The following is an 18,547-nucleotide window of genomic DNA, read 5'->3' on the forward strand; positions in this document are numbered from 1 at the left end:
AACATAAGATTACTTATGATGTTAGGGTTGGTAGCACGAAAGGTGATATGTTCAATTCGTGCTCACAACATGAAAATTGCAAATCCTATACAATATTTAAAACAACTATGGTGAACTATCAACTTTCTACTATATTTAAACTAGCAAGCATACACGTGTGATATTGTGTGCATACTTTACAAAGTAAATGGTAGGGAAAGGTCTTGCATAACATGGAAAATACAATTTACTTTATAGATACAACTCTAGGAGATAGAAAAATGAACAAAAGAAATCGTTCATCCAAACATATATTTGAGAAGAAATGCCTATATTACCAGTGAACAACACCATTGGGATAGTGTTGACCTTGTGTGAATAATAAATAATAGGTGGAGCTTCAGAAGTGATTAGGACAAAGCGTTGGTCCAAAATTCTCTCTAAGAAAAAGCATATGTGGTGATGTTTTTTCTATCGACCTTTCTACAATCCAGGGACTTATAATGAAGTTATTAACATTTTCCGATTAGAATCGATATTTCTTACCCAGATCTGTTGTCCCCTCCTTTGATAGACTTTATGAGTAAGCTATTTTTTATTGCGAGTGTTATCAAGTTTTCAATAAAATCTCATCGAAGTTTTCAAATATCCTAGAATCATTGGTTTCTTGTGGGAAAATATTTTAAATTCAAGCATATTGATTGTGGTATGATTTAGCTAAGATATAAAACACCGTGTTCATCGTGTACATTCTCATTGTAAGACCAAATTCCCCAAAACGTGGGTGTGGCAAATTGTGGATTGATTTTTGGCTGTGGTAGAACGTCGGACTAAATCAACATTGGAGATTGAATTTCCCAATAGTCGAGGCTAAGATGGTACAAAAAACAGCCAATGCCTATAGAAACCTCAACCATTGACATAAATTTCTTCAAAAGAAGATTCAAAGTGTTGATGTGGTAACGTGTCATACTTGATTTAGGGAACCACACATGTACTCGGAGAGGAGATTGAAGTTCTCGTATTTTGATAGAATTCCTTACTAATTTTGGAGGCCATGAAGGTTGAATGGAAGATCACATAGATACCCATTGGCAGCCAAAATCCAACATACAGAACCATCACATATTGATGAGAGTCTAGAGAGATGACGTTAGATGTTGGAATATTACACGACAAGGACGTGTAAACAGACATATCAACGATACATGCACGACATACGTAGCGATGACCTCAACCAGAAGAAGAGTACTCGATATCGTATCGTGTTCACATTGATCACCGATCGGATGAAATGTGGGCGACAGACGCATAGAGAGAGTCGAAATGGTGCGGACCAAATGGTCAGACAACGAATTGTTGTTAGCAAAGAATATAGATCAAATTTGGGGGGTGGGAGGGAAAGCAAGATTCAAAAGAGGGGAACAAAACTGGTGGCAAAATAAGTGATGAAATCATGGAGGAGATCACTCCCCTTCTCTCACCCAATTACCCCTACCCCTACCCCTACCCCCCCCAACCCAACCCAACCAAAAATAAAAATAAAAATAAAAATAAAAATATTAATTCAAAATTTCCTTTATATACAAAAATAGCCCAACAACCTTAACCCCCATTCCTGAACTGTTTGTGCCTCCCCTGCTGCACTACTCCCCCACCTTCCTCTCAGTATATATGTATGTATGTATGTATGTGCTTCCCCTGTATCATCATCAACTGCCAAGACTCAAGACCCAAAGCTTTAATGGAGTCCTTGGATTCAACTAGTAGTGACACTCACTCATCACCCACCATTAAAACAAGCAATACCTTGGAGCTACTTTCTTCATGTACAAGCACACGCACAAGCCTTAGTTGTCCCAGTACTAGTACGAGTAGAAGCTCTTCAGGTGATCTGTCGACTTCTTCTTCTTCTTCGCCGTCGTCGCGAGCAGGGGTCGCATGGCGGGACTTGCGGGTGACCGTACAAAGCTCAAGGAAGCAAGCTCGGGTTTTGTTGCATGGGCTGAGTGGCTATGCAGAGCCGGGGAACATCCTTGCCATCATGGGCCCATCTGGCTCGGGGAAATCAACGCTGCTCGATGCTCTTGCAGGTCAATCTTATAAGTGCATCAGTAGTATTGTCTTCATAGCGTGGATGTGGTGCGTGTATGGATGGATCCATGTGAGGATGCATGAGTGTGTGTACATACCTTTGTCGGCATTGATTTGTGGATGTATGTATATAAGTATGTATGTAATTATGCGTGAATTCCTGGATGTATGTATGTGTCGATTAGTTTGATATTGATGTATTTTGCATGAATGTATCTTGCACTGGTTTTGTGTGCATGTATGAATGTATGTAGCGTTGAGTTTGTATGTATGTATGTATGTATGTATGTATGTATGTATGTATGTATGTATTTATGCTTGTGTATGGATGTATACAGAATTAATTTTTTGTATCAGATTTAAGGGTCACTCAATATATTAGCTTCTCCTAATTTATAAACATGAGGTGCTTCGATCTGATGGTGGTGAAGTGTTGATATCACAGGGAGGCTTGGGAAGTGTGCTAGACTGAGTGGCGAGGTTTCTGCATGTACGGGGTCAGGGAAGAAGAGCTCATCACATGGCAAGGGAATTGTGAGTGAACTTTATTCAATCACACATAAATGATTCAGCTCATTCATATATATATCAAGAAATTTTATACATTTCCTGTTTGGATTATGATCTCTTAACATTATGAACTTCTGTGCGGAAGCTCATTATGTTGAATTCCATAGGGAAACACTACTGGAAAGTCACATGGAAAATGCATTTCCCCACACCAGAGAATCCCTCCTCACATGCAGAAAAATGTATTTCTCTGGAATTCCTACACATGGGATGATACATTCTGGCACATCAGGAGAATGGCCTTCCCAAAGAGGAAAGTGCTTTCTGGAGCTTTGGAAACTTGCATTTCGTATATAGGAGAATGAATTTCCGATACTGGGTAGATGTTTTCTGGAGTATCGGAAAATCACATGCCCTACATGGGAGAATGCACTTATCAGCAGTTAGCTACATTTCCAACATTGGGAAATGCTTTCAGGGGCATGGGAAAATTGCATTTTTTACATGGGCATTTTCCAGTGTGTAAAACATCTGGAGTTAAATATACACGTGCACAAAGATCCATTGTTGTTCCCCCTAATCATTGGTCAGTATTTGTTAGGCATATGTAACACAAGACGATACATTGTTGGGGACATTGACGGTGCGGGAAACAATAATGTACTCTGCTAGTTTACGCCTATCAGGACAAATGGGGAAGGAGGAAAGGGAGGCACTAGTGGAGAAGACAATGGAAGAGATGGGTTTACGGGAGAGCGCAGATACCCCGGTGGGAAACTGGCATTTGCGAGGGTTGAGTGGCGGTGGAAAACGGCGTGTAAGCATAGCTTTAGAGATTCTCACTCGCCCAAAGATCCTCTTTCTGGATGAACCCACAAGTGGCCTTGATAGGTATGTATATCTGGCTATCTATCTATCTATCTATCTTAAGAACTTTTCACCACTGGTACCGTAGGAGACAATCCATTTATGTTGGGCATGTCCAAGTTCTAATCCAGGACATGGCAGGATGAACCTATCCATCTATGTTTTTTCTCCTTGATTTAATTGGACATTATTTCTATGTGTAGTGCCTCTGCTTTCTTTGTGACTGCAACCCTCCGTAGTCTGGCACACGAAGGAGAGCGAACACTCATTGCCTCAATTCATCAACCAAGCACTGAAGTTTTCTCTCTCTTTGACTCCCTCTTTCTTCTCTCAGGCGGCCGAACTGTCTACTTTGGTGATAGAATACTTGCTAGCGAGGTAACAACACTTATATCGTTTTGGTCACTCATTTTATTAATCTCTTGATAGACAACAAAAATCTCACTCGTATCTTCATCATGAAATGTATATAGCATTTTGCCAATGCTGGCTTCCCCTGTCCGCAACATGGAAATCCATCAGATCATTACCTTTGCTCCATCAATTCCGACTTTGACAGTGTGAGATCGTCGTTTCCAATGGTGGGTTCTCTCTCATAAATTTCATAGAGCCATATGAAGTACTCCTACCAGTATAAGATATGTATACGTATATGTGTGTGTGTGTATGTGGACGATGGACAAATAATTTAATTCAACGATTGTAGAAATTGGATGTGGAGACTGGTTATCACCTTGAGAGCCTAAGCTCAACTCAAATGACCAACATACTTGTGGATCGATATGCGAAATCTAAGTTTTTTGAGGTTGCAAAAGCACGAGTTGACGACTTCTTTTCTCAACAAGGTCGCCAGGTACCTACACAAACAATGCCTCAAGTGTGATCAATCTAGGTCTCATGCTGCAATTTGTGTCTACATTTACATACTCAGGTTATATCCTATCGAGTTCTTAATAATGTATACTGATCGTGATCTGACTTGCTATCGGAATTGTGTCAGAAAGCAAATGGAATTGATCGAAATGAAACCAGACCTCCAAAGGCTTCTTTTCTAATTCAAACATCGGCACTAACACGGAGGTCATTCATAAACATGAGGCGAGACATTGGATATTATTGGCTTCGTCTTGCGATATATATTGTGTTGACGACGTGCATTGGCTCCATCTACTTCAACATCGGAACTGCATATCAATCCATTATGGTGAGAAAAATACAATCTCAAGAGTCACAATTTAAAGCTTAGCATCTGTTTATATATGCAGTTAAATCGAGTACCACTTTTTTATAAGAAATTCTTTCATTAATTAATTATTTAGGCCCGAGCATCATGTATATCGTATGTCACGGGGTTCTTGACATTTATGTCAATTGGAGGATTTCCATCTTTTATAGAGGATATGAAGGTAAGATTCTTAACAAAATTAGCTTTTTGAGTGAAAACACATGTCATTATTATGTTCCATCTTCCTACAGATTTTTTTTAATAAAATCGTAATAATTTTATATGCTTCTTTTGGTGTTTTTAATGCAAAACTAGGTTTTTTCTCGCGAGCAATTGAATGGTCACTATGGGGTTGTCCCATTTGCCTTGGCTAACTTGTTGTCAGCGTTGCCATTCTTGGGTCTTATTGCAATTATATCAAGCTCCATTTGCTACTATCTAGTAGGTTTACACCCAGGTTTCAGCCATTTCATCTACTTTGTGCTCTGCCTTCTAGCATGTCTTGCAGTCGTCGAGAGCCTCATGATGGCAGTTGCTAGTGTTATTCCCAACTTCCTAATGGGGATCATCACCGGAGCTGGCATCCAAGTACGTATATACATGTCTTTTTTTATGATGGTACTACCAACTTAAGGTCGTAATGTTTGCATTTGGGTTATCGATGGTGTGAGCAGGGTATTTTCATGTTAGTAGCTGGATTCTTTCGGTTGCCAAATGATATGCCGAAACCGATCTGGAGATATCCAATGTCATACATGAGCTTCCATATGTATGCCATGCAGGTCAGTGCAAATTAGGGTATAAGCTTCATGTCTTATGTGTATTTAGTCTCAAGGTTCATTCCCATGCTTGTAGGTCTCTAAACCCCAACATCACTTCCCCCCTAGATTATTTGAGACAAATTTCCTGATATATTACATCTGATCTAGCCATTTTACTATAATTTGATTTTGGTTAGTTCTCAATACATGTGTGGTCTTAATCAATGCCTTAAAATGTACTAGTTATATATACTCATTAAACAGTTTTGTGTTGTGTAGGGTATGTATCAGAATGATTTTCTCGGATTGAACTTCGGGAGCTTGGGGTCAGGGGCATGGCCAGCTCCACCAATTGAAGGGAAAATGATTCTGACAACTATTTATGATGTAGACCTATCAAGGTCCAAGTGGTGGGATCTTGCAGTATTGGTAGTCATGGTAGTAGGCTATAGGATCCTCTTTGTGTTGATGGTGAAATTGTCAAGGGCCTACAACATGTGGAGGCGAACTGTCAGTGTGGGTGTACCATCGACAGCCCCCACTAGCACATTTCCTTCTGAACCGGCATCCGTGCAGGAATTGGAATCTGCATCAGCATCCTGTGTGCAGACACCCTATCCGGATCTTCGCCCATCATTGTTTTTCCTCCAAGACTCATCACATTAATTTATGCCCAACTATCTGCCAAAATCCAATTCAATAGCGAAAGAATTAACGACACATATATTCCTTGTTCTGAATTTCAGTAACAATAATCCTTAATTGGCCAATACTACATCAGTGAATGATCTATATCCATGCCTCCCTGAACATTAATCTATTCATTGCCTATCCCCATCAATTTAAAAAGAGAATGTAATGATACATACATACATATATATATATATATACTCCATTACAGTTAATTCAAAGGAAAACCCACTATTCTATTAATTCAGCCATTAATTAATTACTGATTGTAATATTTTTCAATAACAAGATTTCCATTTATTGCAAATTGATGGTATGAGCAATGCTATATAATTTACACACACACACACACACACACACACACACACACACACACACACACACACACACACACACACACACATGAATGCTGATGTCTCTAATGGTCGGAAAGGAAAATGATTCATTGATTAATTGTACACCCATTTATATTTCCTCATTCCCTTTAACCAAGGTCTCTGTCGTAAAACCATGGTGTATCATTAGTGACATCAAATATGAGTAGTTCCGCACACCTACCTATGTGTAAATGGATTGTGTCTCAAGAAAAGTTATGCTAAAATTTTCAAGTATTGAACCTCAATCACCATTGGCACGCCCTTGTGGGGGAAGGAAATATGCAAAGTGTTTTGCAAATGGGTAAGGAAACCATTGTCAAGGGAGTCTCATGTAAAAAGTATCTCCCATGTTCTAATTCTCTGGTTGAGTATCGGGCCTATATAGAAAGTGATTGCAAGCTTAATGTCCTCGCTCATTGTGTTGCCCTAAAACAATTTGTATAACACATCTCTGTGCATATACACACAACATGCCTAAATAAATTTACCAGCTAGTGATTCAATATCCATATTTGTGTCATTTGCCATATTTATGAATCCACCACATTCTTTTTCATGTGTGAAATAATTGGAAACTATGAGGGAAACAACACACTTCAAGGATTTCAATAGTACCTTTTTACATGTTTTATTCAAGTTTAACATCCATATCCTATGTACTAAAACGAGCCCATGGGGCTCCTAAAATCTATACTTTTTCGTAGAGCACATCAACATAACCATTTCCTCATTCGAGCACATTGGTATATATGTCCTATGTGCTCAAATGATTTGTGTCTATTGTGATCCGAAACATGAACCCACCACCATTGGGAAACTTGGGATGAACTCCCTAGAAATACACTTTAATGAGCACATCAAGATAACCATTTCCTCATTTGAGCACATTGGTAAATATGTCCTTGAGCAAAGCTTACCATTGATGGTAGCTAAGAGGAAACATGCTTCTAGAATTGTAAACTGAGATATTTATTTTGGTAGGCAAACAAACCCTAAGCAATCTCATGGTTTAAACATTCTTACTAGTTAGTTCCCTTGTGTTGTGATTTTAGATGATCGTCAAAGGTGTTTTAACAAGCACTAAGAATGAAACCTTTTCCCCCAAAATCAATAGTTGCAAATATTGCAATTATGAATGGGTACATTAATAGATATTTAAACAATGATGTTTGTGTGTTTATGAATAATGTAAATTACCATTGCAAATAATATTAACTTCTGAAGTTGTGTATGATCATGTTTCAAACACTTGTGTTTGTTTTTAGGGAAAAGTACCAGGATACCCCTGGAAGTTCGTCTATTTACCAGAATGCCCCTGGAAGTTCCAAATTTATCAAACTACCCCTATGTCCAAAAAATTACACTTTATAAAGTATTATACACTCAAATCTACAAGCCCTATTTACCAAAGATGGAAGAAATGGACCCGAACTAGCCCTATGTACCAAAGATTTGACTGTATAATTACTTTATAAAGTGTATTTTTTTGGACATAGGGGTAGTTTGGTAAATTTGGAACTTCCAAGGGCATTCTAGTAAATAGACGAACTTCCAAGGGTATCCTAGTACTTTTCCCTTGTTTTTATGGAGCACCACCCTTGGTTTGCAAGTCTAGAAATCTATCACTCCAATGAAATGAGATAGGGTGGAGCTTCATCAAGTTGCTAGCAAAAAAGACATTGTGAAGATACTATCATACTATTGCCAAAAAGTAATGACATTCAAAGTTGACTAAGAAATAAGAAGTGCTTTGAGGAAAAATTAAGGACTTTGAATTTGGAGTTGGTTACATTTAAGAGAAATGAACAATTCTCTAGCATTTGCATCCACAAATTATGAAATACAATATTTTAGAGTGCCACATGACATGTGTAATGATTCGTCCAAGCTATTGGAAATTTACTTTATGATAGTCTCTATGGAGATGATCTAAACATTTCGACAACCTTCCCCAACATGTCAATGTAGTGAAATCATACAATGGCAAACTATAAATCACAATCCTCCCGAGTCCCTATGTCACTTCACAAGATAGACATTTTGAATACCCAATTTGTATTTCTTTATGTTGCATTTCTAGTCAATATAGGCAATAATACTTAAGACGTAAACATCAAGAAATATATGAAATGAAGTGAGTGCGCATCAAACTATTGTGCCACAATAGATATTATATGGCCATTCTTTCCTTTCTTTATAAAAACATGTCCTGTACACAATCATATCGATGAGTATAGACATGACATTTGAGCACACCATCGAGCAATGTAAATGTAAAATCTCACGCAATCATATCCTTGACTACACCATGGATCTATCCGATGTTATTTCTGATGTTTCAACATGGCTATAAATCATCAAATTATTGGATCTAAATACCCTAGTAGACATAGATGTTGTCCAAAGCATTTCAAAAAGGGCTGCTTGCTCTTTTCTTTGTTCCTCATGCCCTAAGGTATGGTAGGACAATAATTATTACACATATCCAAATGGGCTTGAATAGAAGTTTTGACTAGATCAAGAATAAAATCAGATTCAGACCTTACTCTTGCAAAAACAGGGAAAAGCATGATTTTCCCGCTTGCTAGATGGTTGGCAATAATTTAAGCATGTACTGGGTCCGGTTCAAAATTTTCAAATATGCTGCAAATGGGCACACTGATCACTCCTAGCATTAGATCATGTGCATAGCAGCCTCCATGGATCGCAGGCTCAAGTACTGGGTTGTATCTAACCTGAAGTAAAGCTTCTCTCTCTCTATCTTCCTCAGTTATTCAAAAGGTTGGAGCTCATATGTTGCAACAGAATCTAGTATCCATATGTGACTAACGACCTTTGACCCCACGATGCCTGCATATGATTTGGCTTCCACGTACCTTGCCTTAATCACCTCATCTCTATACCTCATTTCATCATTAGATACATCCTTGCTATAAACTATTACATCTGTCCCCCCAGAATCCATGTCCATAGCATCTGGGATAATGCTGAGAATCTCCCCCCCTCCTGCCTTCAAGAGAGCTTGCAAGTCAGCCTTATAAGTACTAATGAAGCTCCCCATAAAGTAGAATCGAAGGCCTTCGAACAGCCGGTATGCCTGAATCATGCAAGACTCAAGAACTTTAGAGCTACCCTATCATACCATGTATAAATCCATGTATATATGCCTCTATACCTTCACAAAGGCCATGCCACGGGCATGTCTAGGTCCCCCTATCATGCCATGAACGTCCTTGCTGACTTCATACGGTTCTTCATTAACATATTTACTTGCTGCCATGCACGCAGACAACCCTACAAAATAACCATGACCAATAGGGGTTCAGGCATGGAAAGACATGACAAAAGACATAACATGGCATATGAACAAACAATGTCTTTTTGAACAAAATGCCATGCACATGAACATACAATCAATTTTCAACCCGTTGGTTCCTCTCCAAAGACACAAAAGGTGAGTAGCTAAAATAAAATAGGGGTTCAGGCATGGAAAGACATGACAAAAGACATAACATGGCATATGAACAAACAATGTACTTTCAAACAAAATGCCATGCACATGAACATACATTTAATTTTCAACTCGTCGGTTCCTCTCCAAAGACAAAAAGAAAATAGCTAAAATAAAATGGCAAAAGAACATACAATCAACTTTCAAAATCCATTTTCCTTCCAAATTTGCCATCAGATACTTGAAGGTTCTTCTAGCAGCTCCCATTTCATCAGTACCACAGATAAGATGAGTGACACGTGGAGACCACATTCTCTCTACTATGACTCCTGTACGACGAACAAAAGTAGCCAACAACTCCTGCAGAATAAGAAAAACACAGTATCAATATTACAATCACAAAGTAAAGTGAAATAGGTCACATTTGTTGAGATATATATTTAGCAAAGTGGATGATTGTACATTTGTTTTGGCGTTCAACCCAGAAGCACAAAGAACCCATTTCGATGTCGGCCATTTCATTGCATGTTCTTCCATTGTAGCCTCAATCTTCACAGAACACAGAGCTGCGGCTTCTGTGTTTGGCACATACACTTCAGGTTGTATTTCGCAATGAATAATTTTCTTATTCAGAGTGGAAGTTTCCATTGTTGGTACATAGACTTTAGGCATGTATTCACATTGAAGACTTTGATGTTCATTTGGTGTAGAAGCTTCCATAGTTGGAACATAAACATCAGAAGAAAGACTGATCTGATTATGAGTTACTGTTTTTGCATTAGATGCATAGCTATCAGGATTGTAATCATTAGGGAAGCACGTATCGTTCCTCTCAGATTCTACCATAGCAGATTCAAGGTTGTTTGAGAAGCATGACTTAAATCCCTTGAGACCTTCATCAGGGAACTTTGAACCAGAGTGCTCTGGGCAAAGTACCAAGAAGTTTCCCTGCATAAATGTTTAAACACATTCCAAAGGGAAATTTAATCTAAATCTGCAAGATTTGACCGATGGTATTTGCGAAATAAAGAGAACTTAGAGGCATTATGCGGTAATACAGAGAACACTCAAGTATTATTGAGTTTTCCCAAAACTAGTAATCAGAACACCATAAATACAATGAATGTAATCATGAAACTTACCAGATCCCATCTGCATGGAAGGGTCTGGGCACATGGATAATGGAAGCTTTTTCTGCATCGTTTTACATAACAACCTAAAACAGCGCCTCTTAACCCACATACGTTACACTTGATTTTATGTCCCCGAACTACTTCTTGTGGTACATTTTTTGCAACTTCGTCTTCATAATATACACCAGGTGCCCTGTAGATGGCAATTCACTAATGCTTTAGTGCCCAATTTCCCTTCACCCTCTAAATTGTAATAACATGTTGGCTTATGTTAATAAATTGGCCATATGAAAAATGAATAACACAGACCATTCTGCACAGTTTTTGTGCACACAAGATATCTTCCCAGTCTTTTTCCCTCCAAGATTGACAACAATTGCTTTCTTGTAATTAATCATCGTACCTGCAACCTTTTAGTACAAATGGGAGTTAAGCATCAAATATGTTATAGCAAATTGATATATCATTGCTGAAAGAGTTCAGAGCTTACCAGAGAGTCACTTTTGTGACAAAAAGCACAAGTTCCACACTCAGCATTTGAATCCACAACCTTAGGCACAGGGGTTTCATTATCATCACCACATTGAATCATAGAGATACCATCTGCTCCAGCTCTTGAGACTTTTGAAACATTCAGATTAAGAAATTTAGCATATATGCATTCAAAAAGTACTGCAAATAATACCCCAAACATAAATTTGCTATGTAACCTTGAGGAGAAGAATCATTTGAGTTTAGTTTATCCAGCTTCAGTTTACTCAATTTTGAGTCAATTCTGGCCGAAGGCCCTGTGATTCCACTACTAGCTGTGAATCTTTCCTGGAAATATACTCATATTAAGTCATTAGGATGACATTGTATACAAACGGTATTAGGTATGTAATTTGAATGAATAGATAATTAAGAGATAAAGGTAGAATTAGCATACTCTTGTATATTCTTCAGATTGTGCAGTTTCTTGACCTTCTGCCTGGCTTCCCATACATGCCAACAAGCTTGATTGCTCAACACCACCGTGACTCTCATGTTGCTCAACAACACAATCCTCTTCTAGCATTTGGACGTTATCCTTACTAGATAACATCGGAAAATCTTCCATCTTAGTTTGAATACCTACTAAACCACTGTTACATTTACGTTGATCTATTTCATTTGCATCAATATCATTAGCTAATGCTGAATCATTTCCCAAAGCTTTGTGTTTCCTTTCCAATAGAAGTAGGTCATGCATGTCACTTGGCAAGGGAGGATAGGGAAGGTGTATACGTTTAGGTGCTGGTAAGATTCCTCTACATGGAACACCCCCAGAGGGCAATGATCTCTTTTTACTTCCAAGTTCAGTTGTATTCAGAGTTCTATCGGATGGACTTTTTATCATCTCATTCCATCCTTGCCTCTTCACGTCAGTTGGACTCATACAGGCATTCTCAGTATTTGCATGGAAACCCATTCCCTTCTCATCAGTATAACTTTGTTTCTTTAAAACAGCATGAAATTGTGTTCCTGGTGAAAAAACAATGTAGCAACAAAACTTATTATACTATCTAAACCATAAGTTATTCATAGAAATTTCCAAGATTTCATTTACTGCAAGAAATCCTAGTTCTTTGTAAACCTTAAGTCAGTTTCCAATCAGGAACATTAATCATGTGTCCGAATCACATTGGTGGTGCGTTTTTTTTTACACATATAATCACCCATATTTTCCATTCAGCATCAATAATGACACATTTCAATGGCCTTCATGATGCAAATCTATTGCACATACACAGATATCCATAGTTTACATTAACAGCATGGTTCTATAGCAATCATAAGAAAAACTAATCCATCGCAGTTGTCTATACAAGTGGAATTGAGACCAAGTGCAATCCTTCATATTCAGTGTAAAGCTATCAACGCACTGATATGTAGATCAAAAGCAATACTCCATTGTACAGTAGATCAAATATTTCAGAACTGCCATCAAAAACTTAATACAGAAAAGTCAACACTACGTTTTTTTGTAGAAGGCATTGTCTTTTACAACAATAATGTTTACAAAAGTAAAATGGTCCAATTGGTTTATCTCCATCTCAAATTTGACTCTGAATCACATTGAAGTGATACTCACATTTATGTTCATAGCCCTCAAATATAGGTGGGGAATTTAGATTCTTATAAGTTACGTATAAGCTCTCTTAATTCATAAACAGATACTTACTTGAATCCTTGAGATTTGTGACCTCAGATAAGCAAGATCCTATACTAGCTTCTTCGATCTTTCGGTACACATCAACAATATCATTGACATCAGGTGAGACCTTTGCTTCTGATTAAAAATTAGCATCATGTTAGGATTTCCTATGAAAATGCCAAGGTTTCTTTTCCTTCCGTCATGAATCATATTATAAAGCAAGTATATCCATATGTTTCTTACGTCTCGATGTGGCCATTTGTTTGCACTTTGGGCAAGCCGATATTTCCTTCATTGAGTGGAGAAGACATGACCTAAAAAAACAACGCATTAGAAACAGTGTCCTATGTGTATAGTAAGTGTCGAATGCTTAAACTGTTAGGGGTTCTTCTTTACATGCAGAAGTGATGGTTACAAGGAAGGCATGCTGGTCTCTCCAGGACACCATGGCTGAAAGAAAACAAGGGAAAAGTTCAAGATTAGCATCCAGTTTAGATACCGTAAATACATTAGAAATATATGACTGAAGGAGATTTTGGGGGGATTGGTGTTGAAATCATGCAAAAATTATATAGCAGTACCAAACAATTTAAAAACTGATACAATTAGGCTTGAATGAAGCTAGAAAGCAAAGAGATTAGACTGAAAGGGGACAAAGAAAAAGGGTTTCAACTGTTCAGGTAGGTAAATGGACAAATGCTAGACTTTCATATAGCTAAGAATAGACTTACAACTGTTCATGCAGTGAGACCTACAAGCACAAGGCTTGAATGAATCTGAACTATAGGGCTTAAGATGTTTTGCAAGGAAATATACAAGGATTAGGCTTCAATCAAATTAAAATGTAGATCTCTAACTGCTACTCCAGAGAGACTTATAAAGATAAGCCTTAAATAAAGCTAAATGCATACTGTTAATCGAGAGATTAGATTGATTCAAAGCTCAAAATGGGATTTCAATAGTTCAATTAGGGAAATGTACAAATATTAGGTTTGAATGAAACGAAGAAGTAAAGATTCAACTGTTAATTCAGTAGAAAGACAAGGAATCTGCCTGAATCAGGTTAAATACAGGATTTAAACTGTTCAACCAAAAGATATGCAACAATTAAACTTTATCGACACAACCAATAGGATATCAAGTGCTCAACTATAGAGAGCTTCAAAGAATTAAGTTAACCATAGGACAACAGTTCATCCGGGAAATCTCCACCGATTAGGCCTAAATCAAGAAAAATATTGTATTCAAAGGTCTGTTTCAAAGATTACACTGGGATCAAGAAATAAAAAAGATTACATATCTGTTTATACAGCGAAAATATACAAGGTTAGGCTTAAAATCAAACAAAATATAGCGTTTCAACTGTTTATCCAGGGAGATATGCAAGGATGTGGTTTGAATCAAGTAAGATAGATTATTTCAACAGTTCAATTGTGGGAAACTTTGGTTTTAATTAAGGAAAGGTGTGTTATTTGAACTGTTCAATTCAAGGAGATACGCAAGGATTTGATATTATTCAAGCTAAAAATAGTTGGATTTCAACTGTTTATCAAGAGAGATATGGGAGATTCGGTTTTAATCAAGACAAATTACATTATTTCAGCCATTTGCTAAGCTTCAATCGAGCTTATATATAGAGTTTCAACAGTCGTAGCTAGGGCTATGGACAACAATTAGGCTAGAAAGAAAGCAAATAATGTTTCAACTGTTTACCCAGGAAGATATGCAAAGATTTCGTTGGAATCAAGAAAAAGTATATTATTTCAACTGTTCAACCACAGGAAATCGCCACGGAATAACAAATGGAACTTGAACTGTTCTCTCAGAAGATATGCAATGGTTAGGATTGAATGACGAAAATATAAGATGCCTTTTCTTTGGAATACCACCAAGTATTAGGCTTGATTCACGTTTAAAATAGGGCTTTAACTGTTCGTTCACAGAAAAATACAAGGATTAGACTTACATTTAACTATTTATCCGGGAGATATGCTAGAATTTTGCTTCAATCGAGGCAATGTTGAATTTCAACGGCTAAAGCTTGGGGATGACCAAGAATTAGGCTTGAATGGAGGTAAAAGAATAGAATTTTAACTGTGCATCCAGAGAAAATATGAGGATGAGTCTTGAATCGAGCAAAACAGCTAGAATTTCAAATGATTGTCGAGGTATATCCACAAGTATTAGGATTAAAAGCAAGCAAAATGCAGTAGTTCAGATGTTTACCTAGATATACATGGAAGGATTTGGTTTGAATCAAGGAAAAATATAGGATTTCAACAGTTAAGCAATGAGAAATGGGCAGTGATTAGTCCTGAACCTAGTTAAATTATAAGGGTTTCATGTTTTCATCCAAGGATATCCACAATGATCAGGCTTGAAATCAAGCTAAAAAATAAAGTCAGATTCGAACTGTCTGTCCGAGGAAACCTAAGAACATTAGGATTGAATCAGGCTACAATCGTGGTTAGATAATGACCGGACTAAATTGTTCACTCAGGAGAATCTGCAAGCTAAGTTAATAATAGAGATTAGACTGTTCGGTCAATTCAGACAGGAGAACCTGCAAGCTAAATTAATAGTAGAGATTAGACTGTTCAGTCAGTTCAGTCAGAAGAATCTGCAAGCGAAGTTAATAATAGAATTTAGACTGTTAAGTCAGTTCAGTCAGGAGTATCTGCATGAGTTATGATTGATAACAAGGCAACAAAAGTATATACATATTTATAGGATTTCCATGTAAATGCAGATACCTCCACAAGTTTTCAGGAGATCCATAACTATTGGATCTGAAATTACGCAGATATTTAGGGTTTGTCAATGTTCATCCGAGTTTGAATGCTCATTCAAACAAAAAATATAGAGTTGCAGAGGCATGAATTGAGAGTAAAAGAAAAGGCATAGGATTTCAGCTACTCAATGAAAACCAACTCTATGAGTCTTGATAAATGCTTAGGATTTTCACTATGAAGATAGCAACGAAAATTATCTCAACTGTTCATGCAGCAAAACCGTAGCAAAAAATGTAGAAATAGAAGAAGTTATTTGGTTGCAATGAATGCTAGAGAACGTTCCATTGCTCAGAATATAAAGCAAACATTTAAGAAATGTGAGGCTAAAGGACATAAAAGTACAGAATACTGGAGAAATTAAATAGACTAGTAGCTAAGATTAAAAACCAGAACGAATGCTGATAATTACGATTAAAGAAGACAATATTTGCTTTGAGGTTAAACAAAGAGAAGCATACATACCAGATGGAGCAGGAGAGCAAATTCTTGAGCCGAAAGAGATGGAGGTGGAGATCTGAAGTAGGATGCGAAGAGGGGGGTGAAGAAGCCATGGATTTGTATCAGAGACCCGGGAAGAGGAGGAAGGGGGAGGTGATGAATCGAGGAGGAGAATGGTGTATCAGGAGAATCGCAGAGATTGAGGAAGCCTGATTCAAGTCTTTCAATTCTTTCTTGTGGGAGGGGGGATTCAAAAGTTTGAAACAAAAAAAAAAAAAAAAAAAAAAAGCAAAATCCCCTCCAAAAAAAAAGCAAAAAGCTCCGAAAGGGAATTTTCGAAATGAGTTTTTTCGGAAGGGAAAAGGATTTTGGATTTTGGATTTTGGATTTCGGATTTTGGGAGCCCTCCAAAAATGCGCGAATTAGAAAGAAGAAGAAAAAGAGTGGGCAATTTCCCGCCCACTTCTTCTTAGAACTCTCTCTCCATGGGTCAATATTGGCCTCTCTCTCTTTCTCTCTAATGTTTTTGTCATAGTTAGCTTACCCTAGTGATAATTTATTACACTACAAGCACTACAGTCTTCGGTTTAAAACCCAATTTTCTCACCTCTCCATGATATACTTCGTACGTATCTCTTAATTCACTAGATGCCACTATGGAATGTATGGGCCTCTTGCTCGCTATTGGGCAACCTTACCTAACTGAACTCTTGGTCTCTCTCTCTCTCTCTCTCTCTCTCTCTCTCTCTCTTCATAAGTCAATTGTCCTGAGCCCGAGAAACCGCCCCCACACCAACCTCTCTTATGCATACCGATTCAACCCGTCCTCCTTGGGCCTCTCTTATGCATACCAATTAGATTGCCCCCCCAAGGATGCATGGATTTAGGAGGCCCTCAATCCATGTGTCATGCCCATCATCAAAGACAGAGCAAGGTAGTGCCCGTGAGCAAACCCGTGAGTACAATTTGCTTGACATAATAACTGAGATATATACCTACGAGAACCCCAAGGGGCAACGACTTGAGGATCTTGCCTTTATATCGTTGTAAGTAGAGAGTCTTCTATCTAACATACGCATGTCTTCCACAGCTTTTTTATAAGATTCTTTGTTACCTTTTCTCTACGAAATTCGGGTCATGAATACGCATACGTGTTCTAGAAATCAGTCAACTGATTGTGCTTGCTTCTTCCAGCAACGGCTGAAACTAATGCTTGGTCGAAATTTTGGAGCCCCCCCCCCCTTTCCATGTGCAGTTTATTGAATGTTAGAATGGTGGGCATGCAGTGAGATGGTCACCCCTTAGGTTTTCGAGATATGTCTTGGTTTTTAACATTGACTTAGACACGAGGACCCTCTAACTTCAAAGATGTATACAATCTTTCAATCAACTCATCGACATTGGAGGAAGTGAGGGGGAGGTAAAACCCAAATAGCGACCATAGATATGCATTTTACCATGGAGTGATCGTTAATCTTAATTAGAAGCAAGATCAATTATACATCCGGTCAAATCGAGTTTATTAAGTAGTACATTGAACTAATAAAGTGTCTTTGATTGGTAAGCTCATAAAATTATATTCCACCTTATGTTAACTAAAGTAGAGTATATCTCTATCCCATTCAAACAAATAGAGTGTGTTCATGAATGGCGTTTCTTTTAATCCTTCTAGGGCAATACATGATATTGTGCACTCCATGAGCATGCATAACATAAAGAGGTAATAATACTAAAAAATATAGTTCGAACTAGCTACAACAAAGAAGGTTTATTCATAACAATATGTAGGACATACAAACTCATACAATAAGAGGGTTCGTATGTAAAGACTTTGGAGTTCAAACGAACACATTCCGCCCAATGGATTGATTAGAAATGTGTTAAATACATATTTGGAAACTTGGAGGAATGTAAGCTAACCAAGGGTCATGGGTTCAAATCCCGATTAGAGTTGTCAATGTGAAATCGCAGAACATTATAGAAACGCAATGTGAACACGGAAGATCATAAGCGCTAAAAGAGGGTGAAGCGTTTTGGATAGAAACGTACAAAAA

General features: G+C 37.7%; 2 protein-coding genes across 2 annotated transcripts; one reads left to right on the plus strand and one right to left on the minus strand.

Moving 5' to 3' along the window:
• Positions 1-1,648: 1,648 nt before the first annotated feature.
• LOC147850167 (ABC transporter G family member 11-like) lies at positions 1,649-6,442 on the plus strand. The gene is made up of 11 exons (XM_087336615.1): positions 1,649-2,072; positions 2,519-2,607; positions 3,185-3,474; positions 3,654-3,828; positions 3,924-4,031; positions 4,157-4,303; positions 4,451-4,654; positions 4,770-4,856; positions 4,991-5,263; positions 5,350-5,457; positions 5,716-6,442. The coding sequence occupies exons 1-11, from the start codon at positions 1,658-1,660 to the stop codon at positions 6,100-6,102; spliced, it is 2,283 nt and encodes a 760-aa protein (XP_087192741.1). The 5' UTR covers positions 1,649-1,657; the 3' UTR covers positions 6,103-6,442.
• Positions 6,443-8,855: 2,413 nt separating this feature from the next.
• LOC147850168 (BRCA1-associated RING domain protein 1-like) lies at positions 8,856-16,648 on the minus strand. The gene is made up of 13 exons (XM_087336369.1): positions 16,518-16,648; positions 13,660-13,713; positions 13,507-13,577; positions 13,291-13,398; positions 12,016-12,590; positions 11,798-11,906; positions 11,578-11,708; positions 11,397-11,497; positions 11,097-11,280; positions 10,417-10,902; positions 10,149-10,314; positions 9,679-9,797; positions 8,856-9,600 (listed from the first exon to the last, which is right to left on the minus strand). The coding sequence occupies exons 1-13, from the start codon at positions 16,604-16,606 to the stop codon at positions 9,274-9,276; spliced, it is 2,520 nt and encodes an 839-aa protein (XP_087192495.1). The 5' UTR covers positions 16,607-16,648; the 3' UTR covers positions 8,856-9,273.
• Between the last annotated feature and the right edge of the window lie 1,899 nt (positions 16,649-18,547).

The sequence above is a fragment of the Azolla caroliniana genome, unplaced genomic scaffold (genome assembly GCF_043228905.1).
Source record: "Azolla caroliniana isolate FFs.n. ecotype wild unplaced genomic scaffold, voAzoCaro1.0.p SCAF_21, whole genome shotgun sequence".
Classification (NCBI taxonomy): Eukaryota; Viridiplantae; Streptophyta; class Polypodiopsida; order Salviniales; family Salviniaceae; genus Azolla; species Azolla caroliniana.